A 19,296-nucleotide genomic window follows, 5' to 3' on the forward strand; every position below is an offset into this window, starting at 1 on the left:
AGTGTAGGTGCTTTACACTTAGCCACACATACCCTGCCCCTCTCCCCACAAGGAAATAGTGATTACAAATGGCCATCATGATTTCATCAAGAATAGGTCACATCAGCAAACCTTGTTTGCTTTTTTGATCAAGATACATACTATAAGTAGATAGGAGAATGCTGCAGATATGAGTTTACCTATATTTTAGTAAAGTATTTGACAAAGTCTCTCATCCTATTCTTGTGGAAAATAGGGAGAATGGTGGACAGGATGGTATTATAATTAGGAAGATTCAGAACCAGTTGAATGGATGAACCCAAAGAATAGTTATTAATGATTTGATATCAACTTGAAAAGAAGTCTCTAATAAAAGATCTCAGAAATCTGTGCTTTGGTCATATGCAATCTACCATTTTTTTTCATGATTTAGATAAAGGCATAAATGACATGTTTGTTTGCACAAGAAAAAGTGCTGAGTTTGCTAATATACTTAAGAACTAAATGAGATTAAAAAATTGACAGAATTGAGCATCATGTCTACCCTAATAAAAATATTTTAATAGGTATGAATGTAAAATTTTGAGCACTTGGGTTCAAAAAATCAATTTTCTAAGTACACAAAAAAGAAGGAAAACAATAGCAATTTGAAAAAGATCTGAGAATTTTAGTGGATTGAAAATTTAATATGAGCCAATAGTATTATATTTGTAAACAAAAAAGTTGTACAAAAGGAATACATTAAAAGAGGCATAATGTTAAGGACTTGGAGATAATAACAATATTAATAATTATATCTAACATTTATATAGTCCTTCAAAGTTTGTAAAACAATTTCCCTATATCATTTCATTTGATAACAGACCAACTATATTCTACCCAGATCAGATATCATCTGGAGTATTTTGTTTTGGGTTCCAGATATCATTTTCCAGAAAGGCTGTCAGTTTGTTTTGTTTTTTAGAAAGAAGTATTTATTAAGCACCTGCTATATTCCAAACAGTTTGTTAAATGATGGATGTTCAAAGACAAAAACAAAATTGTCCTTGCTCTCAAGAAACTTACATTCTTTTGGGAGAGAAATATATATATATATATATATATATATATATATATATATATATATATGTATACAAAGGATGTACAAAATAAATACATATCAAGGGATGGGAGAGATCCTAGCTGCTGGGGGTTCAGGAAAGGCTTCTACATGTAAGTAGTAGCATTTGAGCTAAGCTTTGAATGAAAGTAGGTATTCTAAGAGATAAATGTAAGAAGGATGGGTATTCCAGGGATGGGAAACAGCCTCAGATCAATCATGACAATCTTTGGAACTGTCTTTTGCCTTGATGAGACTTTGACATGTGTTCACATAAAAATGCACAATAACTTTCAATCACTGACTCTGAATTCCCTTATGCTCCCCTTGCTTTTTTTTTTCCACTGGAAAATAACTTTAGGCTCAGAACTGTACCTACTGAAATTGTTTGGGTTTTGGCATCATAATCCAGAATGAGACTAATTCGAAGGAGATAGCACCAAAAATTTAGCACACATTCAATTACAGGGGTTGAAAGCCAAGGCAAAGGAAATCGGTCATAGTATACAGTACATTTCTCAGTATTTTGACTGACTATATTCAACAACTTCTCTTTCTTCCCCCAAAAATCAAGAGGATAGACTTTAGACCTCCAGCCTGAACATTCAACAGTGCCAAGTCTGGGAGGAGTAAAGAGATTCCTCCTTATATTTACCACACAGGTAAGACTTCCAGGAATCTTAGCTATAATACCTGTGCTTAAATGAGACTTGGCTTATCTTTGGAATTCTGGAGGAATTAAGACTCATTGACCCTAGTATACATTCCTCAGAATTGTTAGCAAAAGAATATATTGGTGATTTCATTATACCTTTACCTGAACTTTTCTAGATTCAACACTGTAGAGGTATGCCATGTGGTGCTGCCTTAGAACAAAAGAAACAAAACTGAGGTATTTGGAAAAAACCTACAAAGAAAAAAAGAAAATGTAATTAACCATTAAATTCATATTTTTTCCCCCTTGGGAGGGGACAGGGAGAAGTAGTACAATATAGGGAATATAGCTCAATTAACTCCATGTGTGAAAACTTCCTCCACTGATTCAGATAGACTATTTATGTCTAACTATTTGTGGCCCCATTTGGGGTTTTCTTGGCAAAGATTTTGGAATGGTTTCCAATTTCCTTTTCCAATTTATTTTACAGATGAGAAAACTGTGGCAAACAGGATTAAGTGACTTGCTCAGGGTCACACAGCTAGTGAACTTATGAGGCCAGCTTTTAACTCATGAAGGTGAGTCCTCTGTAACAACCAGCTGCCCTATATAGACACTACTTACCTTTTTTCTTTTTTTAAGTAAGATTTTTTTTTTTAATTTTGAGTTCCAAATTCTTTCTCACTCTCCCTTCTATTGCCTCTCTCTGAGATGGTAAGCAGTTTGATGAGCAATCATGCAATTCCAGATTAGTCATGTTGTGAAAGAAAACAGAGAAATTTTTAAAAACAAAGAAAATGGGGCATCTGGGTTGCACAGAGGATAGAGCATTGGCCCTGGAGTCAGGAGGACTTGAATTCCAATTCGACCTCAGACACTTAATAATTGCCTAGCTGTGTGGCCTTGGGCAAGCCACTTAACCCCTATTGCCTTGCCAAAGAAACAAAAAAAAATTAAAAGTAAAAAATAATATTCTTTGAGTTGCATTCAGATTCCATCAGGTCTTTCTCTCAAGGAGGATAGCATTTTTCCTCATGAATCCTTTGGAATTTTCTTGTATAATTGTACTCCTGAGAAGAACTAAGACATTGACAGTTGATCAGTGTATAATGTTGCTATTACAGTGTGCAATATTCTCCTGGTTCTGCTCACTTCACTTTGCATTGGTTCAAGTGAGTCTTTACAGGTTTTTCTGAAATCCTCTTCCTCATTATTTCTTAATTAATATTTTTTTCCAATTACATGTTATGAAAGTTTTTCTGTATTCATCTACTAGCATATGCATATTTTTAAGTTACATAATTTCCTTCCACCCTCTCTTCCCACCCCCCACCTCAGTCAGGTGAATATTGTACAGATATATTTCTGTTCAACATGTTTACAGATTAGTCATTTTCAGTATGAGGAATTAGGATTAAGGGAAAAGAACAAAAACCATGAGATAAGAAAGAAATCAATAAGAGAAAAAATTTTAAAAGTGAATGTAGGATTCATTCAGATTCTGGTAGGGATTTTTTTTTGTTTTTTTTTTTATTTTGTTTTTCTCCCTCTGGATGGGAGTAGCATTGTCCATAGATGATCTCCTAGGGTTGTCCTAACTCTCTGATCTGCTGCAGCTCATTATTTCTAAGAGCTCAGTAGTATTCCATTACGTTCATATACCATAACTTGTTCAGTCATTCCTCAATTGATGGACATGCCCTCAATTGCCAATGCTTTAACACCACAAAAAGAGCTGTAATAAATATTTTTGTTCATATGAGTCCTTTCCCCTTTTTTGTGATCACTTTGGGATACAGAGTTAATAGTAGTATTGTTGGATTAAAGGGCATACACAGCTTGATAGTCCTTTGACTTTATGATCCTTTCATATTGAAACAAAAAGAAACAAATGAGAATAAAATCTCATTTCTAATTCCTTCCCATTAAAAATAGAACCTGCACCTACTTCTTGTTCCCATGCCCACCATTACCTCTTCATCCTGCTTAGTAAACCCAGGCTCATTGACTTTGTTCACAGCCATCATGACAGCGAGGACCTCCTTGCCCATCATGATAGGCATTGCCAACATATTCTTAGTGGTATAACCAGTTTGCTTATCCAGAAAGTCAGAAAAATGGCTGTTCTGAAATAAAAGAAATATTCATTCATTTATTAAAGTAGTTCAGAAAAACCCATCCCTCACCTAAGGGCCTTGAGAAAACTTGATATTAAGTGTCTAATAATATATATGTGTGACAAGCTAGTTTGTCACTCCCTCTCACTCACCTCTTTCCCCAACTCTTAATGAAAGGGAGCTACTCTCCCTTTGGGTGAGTTCTTTTTAAAACCATTTACTCCCTCAACCTCTTCTCTTTTGGAAGAATGATTTCTCTTTTAAATTAGGTTGTGAGAAACAAAGGGGGGGAAAAAAATCAGAAGGCTTCACCTCCAACACCATCCCAAGCTAATCAGAGCCCATCTTCCCTCTTCCCCTCCCCTAGATACTGCTGAATCATTTATTCATTGACTAGAGATATCTTGATAGAAGTTTCTCTTTCCAACCTGGAGAATTTTTAAAAAATTAATTTCTTTTTTCAGTTTTGAGCTCCCACTCATTAGGTTATTGATATATTTTTTAAAAAGCTGTAAAAAAATCGCAGTTTTAAATGTATTTTCCTTCCCAGTTGCCCTCCTAATTTCCCATTTCTGATTCAAGTAAAATAGATTAGCAGCCTCCCACCCATTCCTCTCTCCAGGAAGGTATGAAAGGAACAAAAGAAACATAAAAGGAAAAGGGAAATGGATTCTGTAGGGGATTGGGAGGTGGAGTTGGTCAGCAATACAGCCTCTTTGTGCCTCCATGCCAAATGTAATATCTATCTATTCAGTTCCGTCCTGGAGTCTGGTATTGATGTCTCGTAGGTCTGTTCCCACTTCCACAAGCTCATGAGACTTCTCTGGCTATTCCTTCTCATCTTCCCCAACCCCATGATTATATGCTCCTCTGATTTCTTTCCCCATAATCACTCAGAGAGAAAGAAGCTAGTATATTGGCCAAAGTCATATGGTCAGGGAAAAATTCCCTGGAGGATCAAAGAAGGTGATTTTTGTCTGAAAAGATTGCCATTCTCCTGGTCTCCTTGGCAACAAGACAATGTTACAAGTAAAAATATATTATAAAAGGAGTGAGAGTAGTGATTTCACAGGAGTAATTTTCTAAATGGGTTATTGGTTGAATTAAGTTAGAGTTAGATTTTGCAGCATTATTGGTGGGGTTTTAAAGAAAGAGAGATGCACTGGTTAGGTGGTGAGTGTGAGGGGTAACAGATAGCAAATATGCTCTATTGATATTCTCTCACTAACATTAGAAAGCAGAGAAGGTTTCCAGTTTGGCTTTCTATAGTAAAATTATGGGAGGAGATGGGCAAAAGCCTCATGGGATAAATGAACATGATAAGGTGTGATCTATATGGTAGAGTTTTGGTTATAATCAAGGATGTGGTGAGGCTCAAATGAGGTAATTAATATAAAGTGTTTTACAAACCTCAGAACTCAACATAAAATCAGTCCTTATATAATAATAATAATAATAAATTATTATTATTATTATTATTATTATTATTGTTATTATCTAATCACTCCAGTCTGTTGACAGCTTTATTCTTTGAATTTTCTAATGTACATAAGCACTGCAGAGCAATATAGAAGTGTACTGGAACCTAAAAAAAAATGAAGTGTACTAGAAAAAATTTAGCAACCAGGCTCTTGGGGGAAATTATATATATATATATATATATATATATATATATATATGTATATATATATGTGTGTGTGTGTGTGTGTGTGTGTGAAACTATATAAACACACATATACTTTTAAGTTTAATCAGCATTATTAATACTTTATTATGCCTAGATATCAACAAAACAATAAATTAAACTCTGATTTGTAGTGGTTGGGAGGTCTGAGATACAAATGAACATTTAGCAATGATCTCTTACAAGTTAGAACTGGCTTCAGTATAACCTGAGAATTCAGGAAATTTTTATATATAGTAATAATAACTGATACTTCTACTGTAGTGAAAGTTTGAAAATAAGGATTGAACATCATTTCATTTTATTCTTAGCAACAATCCTTTGAGATACTGCTATTGTTATGTTCATTTTATGAATAGGCCTGAGAGAGTGCCCAGGATCATATAGCTTATAAGTGTCAGAGTTGGATTTTGAATCCAGAACATTCTGATATCAAATCTAATATTCTAGTCAATGTACCAGACTGTCTTGTCTGTAACAGTAGTGCCCAATTGTATAACTGTAGGCATTGGTAACATTTTTAAGTAGCTATTTTTCAAATACACCACAGAACTAATAAGTCTCAATTTCAGAAAATATTAAACCAAAGTCATTCAAGATAATTCTCTAAGTAAAAAAGGGAGAAAAATTTGGAGGAGACACTCACTCTAGGACTCTGTTCATGTTACCAAAAAGATTTTCTTTTTCCATCCACTATTCTTTCTGTGTCCTCTTCTTGTGCTCTTTGGATATATAGCCCTGTGCTAGAAATCTGCCATAATTCACACAAAGATTTTTGCCCTTTCTGGACCTCAGAGAATAATGTTAGTAGTATAATAAAATTGTGAGACATCTTTAGCAAATAGTTTTGAGGTCAGGGGATAGAGACTAGATCTGTATTTTCACTGGTCTAGGGAACATCTGAGTGAAGTGACTTTTTTACATACATCCCTCATTTTAATGCACTTTACAGGTATTTTGGGGTTTTTGCTTTTTGTTTGTTTTACAAATTTAATGATTGTAGCAAGTCTATTGGCAGCACTTTTCCAACAGCATGAGTTCATGTCAATACCTCTGTGTCACATATTGGTAATTCTCACAAAATTTCAAATTTTTTCATTATTATTATATTTATTATGGTGAGTTATGATCAATGATCTTTGATACTATTGTAATTGTTTTGGGGTACCATGATCCATGCCCAGATAATATGAGAAACTAAATTGATAAATATTCCATGTGTTCTGACTGCTCCATTGACTTACTGTTTTGTATCCCCTTCTCCTGGGGCCTCCTTATTTTCTAAAATGCAACAGTAATGAAATTAGGCCAATTAAAAAACCCTACAATGGTCTCTAAATATTCACGAGAACAGAAGTCAATCGATGCAACATACTGCAATATTGTCTTCTTTTAAGAAATTGCCATGCAGTCATCCTACCCCTTGGCAACCACCAAATCATTCAGCAGCCATCTACCTCAAGGCAAGACTCTCCATCATCAAAAGGATTATAGTTTACTGATAGCATTTTTAACAATAAAATATTTTAATTAAGGTTTGTACATTGCCTTTTTTTTAGACATAATACTATTCCACTATATTATGGTATAAACATAACTTTTATGTGCACTGGGAAACCAAAAAGATTCACATGATTCACTTTATTAAGACATTTGCTTTGTTGCGGTGTTCTGGAATCAAACCTGCAATATCTCTGAGGTATGTCTGTAATTAGACAGAGGATGGTACCTTTTTTTGCAAATTCTTATCCTAGCCCAGTCTAAAAACAGGCTAATGGGGCAGCTAGGTGGTGCAGTGGATAGAGCACCGGCCCTGGAGTTAGGAGTACCTGAGTTCAAATCCAGTCTCAGTCAGACACTTAATAATGACCTAGCTAATGTGGCCTTGGGCAAGCCACTTAACCCCATTTGCCTTGCAAAAACCTAAAAAACCAAACCAAAAAAAAAACAGGCTAGTGGGTTTTCTTAGTGGGGACTATGTTTCCCTTCACTAGATTTTCGTTGGAAGGTTGGTTGGGTATGTCATGGAACCTCTTCATCAGACTGGATTAGATGTTCACAGTCCCTTCCAACTGTGAAATTGATTCTCCATTGCAACCATGGGGTAGGTAGCATTAAAAATCATTAATACCTTTTTATAGGTGAGGAAACCGAGGCTCTCAGATGTAGAGAGACTCGTGGTCAAGAGGCAGAGCTAGAAAACAATCCAGAATTCTGATTCCCAAATCATTCATCTCCTATCATATTTCTTCTCATGATGTACTATGTTTCCTCTCTGGTGTGCTATCACATTATTGGTTCACACACCATGTTATCCTCAGATGTTGAAATGGTATTTTTTAAACAAAGGAAATTTGAAAAGAATCAGATATAGGAGTCCTTTAATAGCAATTGTATTGTGGGTTGGGGGAAGGTGAGAAATAGGAATGGCCTCTACCATTAAACTAACCATGGTTGTAAGTTTCATTACACGCACTATTTTTTTAATTACCTAATAAACTTGATTTTTAAACATGACCATTTTTCCATTTTCTTTCCTAGGAAATTAAACCCTTTTAATTCTTTCCCACTGTTTATTGAATGCATCACAATATATTAAGTCTAGATGTTCTGGAACATGCATATGCTTTCAGGCTGTTTGATTACCCACTGCCACCAATGCATGTAAATGGGGCCAAAAAAGACTGAAACTGGATAGGGCTGTATGTATATAATTGTCTCAACTTCATTAAAGCAGGAAATTTGTCTTAATTTCCAGCATTTATGTCTAGACTGTTCAAAAAAAAAACTACATACATTAAAATATAGGATTGTTTGGGGGAGCCTTTCCAAAGTTAAACTTTATATAAAGAGTAATTTTATCTTTCACAAAATTAGTTACATGAATACTTTCTTTTACAGTGTATATCTTCTTAGGAAGTCTCATCAAAACATTTGCTTTTTCTAGGGGTGACTTGATTGCTGCTAGGACAGAGAAGAGAAGGAAATAATAGTCTAACTTTCATAAAGGATATTAGAAACATTTATGGATAAAATTGAAAATATGTTTTTTTTCTCTTAGAATGGTGAGCTCTTGTTTTTGAGAGAATTGCATGTGGACAAAGCTGTTCTTTGACCCAGAAAGGTCTAAGTTTAAGTTCTACTCTTGGTAATATATTTCTCTAGTCAAGTCACTTAGAGCTCAATGCCCCTGGATAACTTGGTAATATTAGTATAAAATGCAGACCACTGCCAGTCTGAATTGATGGAGGGAGTTTCTTCATTGGAAGCTCCTTATGTCATGAATAAACAGGTCTGGTCCAAGCCATTATCTTTGTAGAAACATAATTTGAAACACAATCTAAGCAGTCTCTTCTGGCTATGATGGGAATTTGCAGGACTTCAGAGTGCTAGGTTAATGAGCATTTTATACCATTACAGACAAAAAGATTATTTTGTTACAAAAATAATAAGGATCCATGAATCTAGAGAGTGTTTTTCAATAATTTCCATCTCCTTCTTCACTCTGTCTTCAAAACATCCTCTTCCTGTATCTGCTCACCCCCTAGTGGAAGTGCTAATAAGCAATCAAATAATTAAAAGGTAGACAGCTGATGAATGGAGAAGTGATCACCATTCCAAATGCCCTCTTCTCCCACCAGTAGAGGGGAATGGATCTCAGAATCCTCTTAATGGATCTCTTCAGCAGCCTTCTCTCGAGTAAGGGGTGTGGCAAGGTAGTTCATGGGGTCTGTATTAAAATTATGTTGAATTATGTAGTTTCATTGTCATTTTGTGAGTATCATATTAGATAGAGGGTCAGTCTTGGAATTGGAAAGGCTTGCATTCAGGTCTTACCTTTGACCTAGCTAAATTTCTCAGTTTATGCAACTCTCTAAAATTATAAATTGCATAACTGCCAATCTGCCTTGGCTTTAGTTAATCTACATCAGACAGTCCTTACACTCATAAAGTTACAGGCCTGGACCCTGGCCCACTCCCCGAAAAAATCATCTACTTGCGTTAACACTGACAAGTCAATGTTTTCTAATTTGTTTCCTAATTTGTTGATTGAGAGGGCTTGGTTTAAGAAATCTGTGGAATCCTTTCCATTCTAAGGTTCCATTGATTTTGTGATTCATCTTCAGAGCTCAGTCTTATGCTGTTACAGGCATACCGCTCATTCCACTCCATTTAGAATCAGGGGGGAGAGCAAAAAGGGAGGGGCACAGATTCTGAACCTTAATTCCCTTGTTTGTAAGAGAGGAAGTTAGAACTATTACTCTTTTAAAGGTCCCTCACAGAGTGGTTTGTTTAAGATTACATGTCATTCTCTGTAACACCTGCTGTTCTTCTAGTGTGCAGACAGGTGATCAAGGACAGAAAAATCCCAAGGCTGCAGTGTGTTGAAGCACCCCGCTTTGCTGATTCCTTAGATTTGAGAATCCAAACTCATTCATTATATAAAGATAACAAAAAGAAACAAACCAATGTTAAAAATAAATCCTTTTTTCTCTTATTAAAAATTAAAGGAATCAAAAATCTTTTGACTTTGTGTTTACTTAATAACTCAATGTCCTACTAATAGTGAGCAATAAATTGACTAGAGATGTTATGATTCACGAGAAAATGTTCTGTATTTTCTTTCCTGTGCAATTACCCTGAGCAAAAAAAAAAAGGAAGGAAGAAAAAGAAAAGAAAAGAAAGAGCTTTCTGGCAGCAAATGACCCAGAATGTGGAGCTATCATCCTTCTAGTTGATCAAAGCACGTTGCATCAAGAGTTTACAACAATGTGATGTCCTCCCTAAATGTATGTCCATCACCTCTAGAAGCAACATGGGTCAGCTTCACCAGAGAGGATATAAAAGGAATCACTCAGGTAGCATCTTTTCTCTGTATAATCAGCTTCCTGAATTGAGAAGGATTATCCTTCCAGCCTGCCCATGGATTATTAGAGGCAGCCCAACAGAGAAAACATTTTTAATAGCAATCCAGCACAAAACAGTTCAGAATAGCGGTCTTTTCACAAGACATTTACTTCCTCCCTACCTCATCTTAACACTGTTAATGATGACTTGTATTTGTATTGATTATTCCCTTCAAAAAAGGGAAGGAAGGGAGCTGATTTTAAAGACTGTGGTTAAAGTCCTGGCTCTGGTTCACACTAAATGTGTGACAATAGGTAGTCTTTTAACCTCTCAGTACCTCAATCTACTATATATCTATATTGAAAAAAAATTTCTATAACTGGAAATTTCCCCACACCAATAAAATAATATAACCAGACCAGATTCCTTCCTCTTCTCTTCTCAACAAAAAATCCCCATGATGTAGAAAAGTTCCAAAGTCACTTGTATTTAATTTTGTCCCAAATTCCATGATAATGTTGAAAAAAATGAAAAATGAAAAACCTGAACTTCCACTTAGTATCTCCCTGTAGAACCTAGTTTGAATTTCTTCTACATGCTTTAAGTAATCTATAGATAGATAAACAGTGTTCATAAGTGAACCTATTCAGTTAGATTAAAGGGAAGACTTCATGGTTAAATGTTGGAGAAATACAGAAACAATCTCAGTAGCACGAAGGAAAGGCAAATAAGTAAATATATTGAAAAAGAAGAGTAGGAGCCATTTTTGATGTTTAAATTTTTCAGTTATATCTGATTCTTTATGATCTCACTTGGGATTCTTTTAGCAAAATATAGTGGGATGGTTTACCATTTCCTTCTCCAGCTCATTTTACAGATGAGAAAATTGAATCAAATTAAGTGACTTGTCCAAGTTCATTCCGAAAGTTTCTAAGGCCAGATTTTAACTCAGTAATATGGTCTTCCTGACTTCTGGCCCAGCACTCTATTAATTGTGCCACCTTACTGCCTTTTATAGGAGTCATAGACCTAGCTTGTACGAGATTTTGGATAAACCACTAAAATTTCTCTGAGCCACTATATCTGCAAAATGAAGACTTTAGATCAAATGATCTCTAAGGTCCATTCAACTTCTTTGATTCTATGTTAAAATTCACATCTCTAACAATAAATAATTTCTTAGAATGGTAATTCAACCCAGACTCCTGACTTTCTTAAGGAAAAGAAGGGGGGTGGCTAGGTGGTGCAGTGGATAGAGTACTGGCCCTGGAGTCAGGAGTACCTGAGTTCAAATCCGACCTCAGACAATAATGACCTAGCTGTGTGGCCTTGGGCAAGTCACTTAACCCTATTTGCCTTGCAAAAATCTAAAAAAAAGGAAAAGAAGGTAGCCATCACAAGCAAACTTCACCTCCATGAAGCATCTTGGGGATACACATTAATTTAAAGACATCCTGGCAGAGGCAAAATTCTCTCATCTTGGTAAGTAATCTCTATTTGTCTACCCCAGAACTTTCCTGTTTAGAACTCTACTCCCATATCTCAAAAAAAAAAAAGTTATCTCATTTCAGGAATTTCTTCTACTAGGATCATGTTTCCAGATTGGAAACAATCCTGGCTTCATTTTCCACAAGCACCAGGGACAGTTTTCTCTCCCAGCAGTTTGTTCTTCTTTTATCATGAAAAAAAAAAAAGATCAAATTTGTTTTTTGGGACACCTTTTGTCTTCATTAGAAAACATTTCCTTAAAATGCCCCTGAGAGATCATAGAGACTTTCACGAAGTAAACAGCTAGTCATTATGCTCAATCCTGAAGAAAAACATTTACTCATCAAGAAGAATTGATGAACTGACAACATATTTGGAGCAAATAATCTATCAACCTCAGAAGCTACTTAGAAGGTATGTGAGCTGAATAAACCCTCAGCAGAGCCCAGGGTCTATTAGATAATTGCAAAAGGGTGCAGTAAATACAGGAGAAGGTTTCACATACTGACCCTGTATCCAGTTAACTAGCAGTAAGAGCTGATGCTTGACTAATAGGAATTATGCAGCAAGTTTCGCTTTTCCATGAGACCCTCCCCTGAAAACAAATACTCTCCCCTAGATATTCTTTTTTCAAGTCACCTACCTTGGTAACATCTGGAATATTAAAGAATTTTTTAGTATGAGCAACCCAACCCACAATCCCGATGTCTAAAGGAAAAACAGCTTCTTTGTCAGCAGACATGAGGTTGTCGTCCAGCTTGGAGGTTGGGGTGACATCGAGCAGCTTTGATGCCACCTCTGGAATTCCATTGCGTGATCGGCAAATGAACATGCTACAGCGGTCCGCAGACAACAACTGGCATAGTCTCCTGAGACTCTTGTGCACCACGACCTCCATGCTGATCACTTCATCTTGCATGTTCTGCAGCAACTCAAAGATCAAGGCTGATTCCTCTATTTGGGTCATCTCATTGAAGGAGATACTCTCCTTGATGGATGCTGGGCTATTTATAAAGACTTCTCCTAGCACCTCTACCCTCAACTTCTTGTCAAAATACTCCTTAGCAAACTGAGGGTTGTTTCCTAAGTATTTCTCTACATCCTCCTTGGTGATCTCACTCATTTTGTCTTTGCTTTTTTCTTCTTGCCTCTGAGAAATCAAATTGTCTATGAAGTAGTAACAATAGGGGGACAAAAGCAATAAAACTACTGAAAAAACAGTGAAAGCTATGTACCACTTTCCTGCTGAGACATGTTGCAGTAGCTTCCCATCCTTCTGAAAGACCAGAGATGTGACAGAAGGTGCTGGCTTAGTGTACTCTTAGAGGGGTAGCCTGGAAACTGTGACTTAGTCATTCAAGGACACTAAGCCCTATAAACACAATTAACTCCTAAATCCTAAGAGAATCATTTGAGCATCTTAGATCAATCCATTCTTAGACTTCAAATCACAAGCAAATATGTCATATGGCCTAGCACTGGTAAACATCTTCTGTGAGGACAAAAATATAGGGAATTTCACAAATTGTATGTATTCAGCATTCTCAGTAAAGATGACTTTTCATTTTAAACCACTGTTAAGGGAAACTACATGGTTTCAGAAATGTGTTTAAATTTATCGAGTCATACTTCTTCAAGAAGGTGGGTTTGACAGATCATTTGCAAGTGCCTTTAATTTAATCAAGGAGTATGACTTTATTTAAACAAAATTTAAACAAAATCTATTGAAAATTAAGTTATTGATGGCATAATAATATAGGATTTGAAAAGTACAGGTTTTTAACCATTAGAATTCAACAGTATATGGTTTTAAATAAACATTTAGGGTAAGAAGATATTATGGCTAATGGCATAATACAAAATAAGAGCCACAACAGGGAAGAGAATGGAGCAAATTGATGGTGTTTCTGCTTGCAATCCTATTGTAGTAAACATGATTTTCATTACTCTACATATTTTAAGCAGACATCTATTGCTTTGATCATGGATGACTCAGATAAACCATGTTGCTAGGTCCTTAATCAAAATCAAGCATAGGGTTTTTTGCATATAACATATATTTAATAAATACCTGTTGATTGGATGGTTGATATATATATATATATATATATATATGTATATACATATATATATATATATAAAATCTTGCATGTGAACATGCCTCCAAGTTGACTGTAAGCTCTCTGAGAGCAAGGGACTGCTTGGTTTTTGTATTTGTATATCTAGGCCCTAGGATAATCAATGTTTTGCAAATTGTAGGCATTTAATAAATTTCTGTTAAATGAATAATAAATTCTATTTAGACTTCATACATATCATCATCCATGACATTGGGGAACATCTTTGGGGATCATTGGCTTCCCTGTGTGATATTTTGCTTTTAATTAGCATATTAATAAAAAGAATTATTGCTGTGGTATGTGTCATAGAATATTAAATATACATGGAGACATCTTGGATTAAGAGATTCCTTAAGTTACATTCTTCTCTCCTGAGTCAAAGTTTTTTGGTAATTAATAAAGGATAAACATGATTAGATATTATACTTTGATTATATTATAACCCAAGGCAAGAGGTAAGCTGACTACAAAATCCTCTGAATGTTAGTTTCTTTTTTTTCCCCAAACTGGGAAGAACCAAAATCCTATGGACTTTTATGGTCAGTTTACCCCTTACCCTGAATGGTTACAACTATATTTTCTATTTCTTATGTTTTCTATAATTACGTCAATTATGTAATTATGAAATTGTGGTTTATTGTAAAAACAAAAACAAAACCTGCCTATGAAAGTCTCCTTGTTCTCTTGTAGTATTTTCACCATGAATGCCTTTGTTGCAGTAATAGGCATTCTTAAAAATTTTATAGAGTACATATATTAGTTATCACAAATCAGAGTATGAATTGGTTCTTGGAAAATATACCAAGTCAACATAAGCTTGATTGTACCAAGCTGGAAAGAGTTCATATAATCCCCAAAGTGTTTCCCTTTTGAGGAACAACCTACTTAAATATATGAAGCCTTATGACCAGGAGGTGGATAGTTGTTGAATTCTTTGGTCATAATGATCCATGAAATAGATATAAAAATAAAATTACCCTTTAGAGAAAATGATGAAGGCATATTTATTCAACCCACCCTTTTAGCAATTTCAGAAAATGAGAACTGCTAGATAAAAATATTGACATTGCTTATCAGCTTTTCTTTGAAAAAATTTCAACTATGTGTCACAATCCAAAGTTGTTAAAAGAATATAGAATACTTCATTATGTCTTATTGTTACTAGAAAGACATGGTATTCAAGGATAGAATTCCAACTTAATTGCAAAAATTATAGTGGAAAATGATATAAAATCAAAAATATCATTGCCCCTCTATCTATCCAAAAGTAGGAATGGAAAAAAGAACCACAACGTTTACTTTATTGTTATAGTCTTCATAAACCCAGAGCGACCACCATGTTACAATGATACACTGGAATAGTTTCAAAAAGTTTCATTAAAAAGTATCAGTTTTGAAAGTCTAGGTCAGGATTGAGAAGATTCCCATCAATTGAGAAATGACTGGTATATGGTAAAAGAATGCCAAGAAGTACTATTGTTCTACATGAAATCACGAATGGTTGGACTTTAGAGAAGCATGGAAAGATTTGCAAGAACTGATGCTGAATGAAGTGAACAGAACCAAGAGAACATTGTACAGATTAACAACAGCATTGTGAGATTATCATCTATGATGGATGCTGCTCTTTCAGAGATCAAGGACAATCTTGAGAAATCTGCTATGAACAACACCATCCACATCCAGAGAAGAAACCATGGAGTCTGAATATAAAGCAAAGCATACTATGTTCACTTTTTAAAAACTTCTTATGTATTATTCCTTTCTCTCTCATGTTTTTTTTTTCTTTCCCCTTAATTCTAATTCTTCTTTCACCATATGACTAATATGGAAATATGTTAAGCACGATTGTACTTGTAGAACTTTTACCAGATTGTTTGCCACCATGAGGAGAGGGGAAGGAAGGGAAGGCTATAAAAAATGTGAAATTCATAAACTTGCAAATGGATGGATATTGAAAACTACCTCAGCATGTAATTAGAAAAAAAATTTCAATAAAATGGAAAAAAAAGAAAGTCTAGGCCAGAAAACCAAAAAAGATAATGAAATATTAATATACATTTCCTTGGTGTATAGATATAAAATAAAGCAAGTCACTGAAAATATTTTTAATTGCATTTTTTTAAAAAATTACAATTTTAAATTTCAATTTTTTAAAATTTAAAAACATTTTTAAAATTTTTTTTAAAACCATACTGGAAAACATGTTTCAGAATTAAGAAATGAAAGAAGCCATAGACTTGAAAATTAGAAGAAAAAAAATTTTAATAAGTTTTAAAATTTCAAAAAATTAAAAAAAATTTAATTCAGATTGCATTTATTAAAATAATAGTAGCTTAAATTTACATAGTGCTTTTATAAAAACCTCATATTTACATAATTATTTTAGATTTACAATAAAAGAATTAAATTATTGCAAGCCCAAAATCCAAAAATTTGTCTCTAGAAAGTGCATGGCTGCATGTCAATATAGTGGCCTATTCTTTTGTCAAATATCAATTTGATCTATGAAACAATAAAATAATACTCTGAATCTTCAAGTATAATAGATGTATTTTATTACATTTCTTTGTTTTCTTTTGTAATAGTGGATCATTTTCTTGATACATTATTGCATTATGACCAAGTATTTCTTTTTAAAACTCTTTTCCATGCAACTGGGTTGGCCAAAAAAATTGTTTGGAAGGAAAACTTTCATTCAGATCATCTGAAATCTACACTTTTCAGTTTCAGTCTTGGACTTTTCCATTTATTCCTTTGCCTAGTTCACCATCCTACAATTCTCCTCCTCTCTCTCCCTGACCCCTTGTCTTCCTCTTTCCAGCATTACATTAAAACCATGAGTTCCAGTTGATGTCATAGTACTCTTTTTTTCTCTTAACTAAATTGCAGTGAAATCTTCTGATTGGAAGTGAAAGGGGAAGGGAAAGAGAAGGAAATAAAACTTTTATTAAGCATTCACTATTTATTATCTCACCGGAGTCTCACAAAAAAAAAATCTTCTTAGGTAGGTGCTATTGATGATATCCATTTTACAGTTGAGGAAATTAAAATAGACAAATGGTAAATGACTTGCCCAAGGACACATAGCTAGGAAGTATATGAGGCAAGATTTGAATTCAGCTTTTCCTGACTTCAAGTCAAATCCACCCTTTAAACACTGAACCACATAGATATCTCTGATTGATTTTGGCTTAAATGGAGAAATGGATATAACTAGACCTTTCCTTGGACAAAAATGTTGAGGTCACTCCAGAGATAAAGCGGGTGTTGTTCTATTCAAGTACATGCAGTCTAATTTTCTAGCCAAATGAATTAAATTGATTGATTGCTTTGGTGGAATTGAAAGCATACTAGAGAGAGAAAAAATAAGTCAAAACAAAATATTAGGCAACTGAGTAAAGTTTTCATTTTTTTCAGTTTGGTTTTGGCATCTTGTAAATAGACTCTGGGATTAAGAGTACATGGTCCATTCTGTCTTCTTTTTCTCTTGTCTACCATTTTGGATTGTCAATGAGATGTTCAATTCACAATCAATGAATGTTTAATTATGTATCCACAGGTCTCAGATCAGGGCTATTTTTTAAGTGAGGTAAAGCACAGTATGATATAATCAAAAAAAGTACTTGAATTAGAATTAAAAAACCAGAATTCAGGTCAAGATTCACCACCTTCTTAGCTATGTGACTTTGGGCAATCTACTAAACTAGCAGATTACAATGGTTAGAATGCTCAATTTGTAGTCAAGGAGATCAGAATTTAAATATTGATTCTGATACCTGCAATTTGTGCTGCCATTGACATGTCACTGGATCTATATCTGTTTCAGTTTCCTCATCTTTAAAATGGGGGTAATGGGACAAAAGACCTTTCATACCTCCCTCACAGTTATTGAGGCCTAAATTAGATAATCTACTTAGAACCCACTGAAAACTTTAATTCACTCTATAAACCTATATAAGTACATGAGGTAAATGTGAGCTGTTATTAAAGTACAATCTAAATCTAATGACTTATCATTATTGTTATTTTCTTTCAGTATAAGCAGTCCAAATCTGAGTGTATTTTTTAAAAAGCATTTTCCAGAAGCCAGTTTCGTCTAATGGCCCAGTGGATAGAACATTAAGCCTGGAGTTAGGGAGATCTGTGTTCAAATTTGACCTCAAACACTTAAGAGTTGTGTGACCCTGGGCAAGTCACTTAAATTCTGCCTGCCTCAGTTTCCTCAACTGTAAAAATGAGGATTATAAGAGTATCTACCTCATAGTGTTGTTAGGAGGATCAAAGGAGATAAGAATTACAAAATGCTTACCATGTAAGTGCTTTATAATTTTTTTAAAGGAGAAACAAATTTTACAATGAATTTAGCAATATCTTCCACTAAGTCAAAATATATTTTAATTCTCAGTGACTTTAATGAGAAGGTAACCAGAGGGAAGGAAGATAAAAAACATACTGGAAAACATGTTTCAGGATTAAGAAATGAAAGAAGCTATAGACTTGAAAATTAGAAGCTTCACACCCATATATAATAAATATATTTTGAAGGAAAGAGCTACAAGGTGCCAAATATGACAAGCCCAAAATATTATCACAAAAGAAATGAAAATGCTATCTCTAGTGAAACAGAAAATGACTTTACCAGTGTGGTAATCCTTTTAGGCTTGTCAAATATCACTAACTGTTTAGAGCAAAGGTAAAAAATTAAGAGAATGGATAAAGGCAGGAAGAAATTATGTACAAGTATAAAAGGTCAAACAATCTATTTGAACAAGCTGTTGACTCTCCAAATTGGGAAAAGGATAAAAGTAAAGACATAAGTCCCTTATTATTACTAATTCCTAAATTAGTTTAGCCATTATAAACTAGTTGCAATACTTGATTTTATCATAACTGAAGTTATCCTTGAAATATAACTAAAGTAACACGATTTTGTCATAACTAGAGAGATGAAGCATTCATGGACAATATTTGTGACATGCCTTGATTTCTCTTAGGTGAAAGCATTATTTTTTTCCCCTTACAATTTTCCTTTGAGTACTGTGTCTTAATTTCTACCTTGCTTATATTTATCTGTGTATTGTACATCTCATAATGTCCCAGAAAGAAGTAAGCACCTAAGACAAAACTCAGTTACACATTATTTTTCTATCTCAGCACACTGCTTCATGCATAGCATACATCTTTAACAAATACATGGATGGTAAATCAAAGTGATTTGAAAACATGTTTAGAGTACAGGTTCATTTGCAAAACATTACATAAGATTATGAAGTGTACCACTTAACAAAAACAGCAAAAATCAA

General features: G+C 34.4%; 1 protein-coding gene across 2 annotated transcripts in view; it reads right to left on the reverse strand.

Annotated features, from left to right (window-relative positions):
* Positions 1-12,993, reverse strand: part of PDE6C (phosphodiesterase 6C) — a 66,006-nt gene extending 53,013 nt beyond the window's left edge. Inside the window, exons 1-3 of one of the 2 annotated variants that reach the window (XM_074231877.1) lie at positions 12,514-12,993; positions 3,707-3,859; positions 1,896-1,985 (exon numbers count right to left, since the gene is read on the reverse strand). In XM_074231877.1, the coding sequence (XP_074087978.1) occupies positions 1,896-1,985; positions 3,707-3,859; positions 12,514-12,993 (723 nt within the window). The remainder of the gene's footprint in view (positions 1-1,895; positions 1,986-3,706; positions 3,860-12,513) is intronic. The other variant, XM_074231879.1, reaches the window with a different exon arrangement.
* Between the last annotated feature and the right edge of the window lie 6,303 nt (positions 12,994-19,296).

Source organism: Macrotis lagotis, chromosome 4 (assembly GCF_037893015.1).
Source record: "Macrotis lagotis isolate mMagLag1 chromosome 4, bilby.v1.9.chrom.fasta, whole genome shotgun sequence".
NCBI classification, from domain to species: Eukaryota; Metazoa; Chordata; class Mammalia; order Peramelemorphia; family Peramelidae; genus Macrotis; species Macrotis lagotis.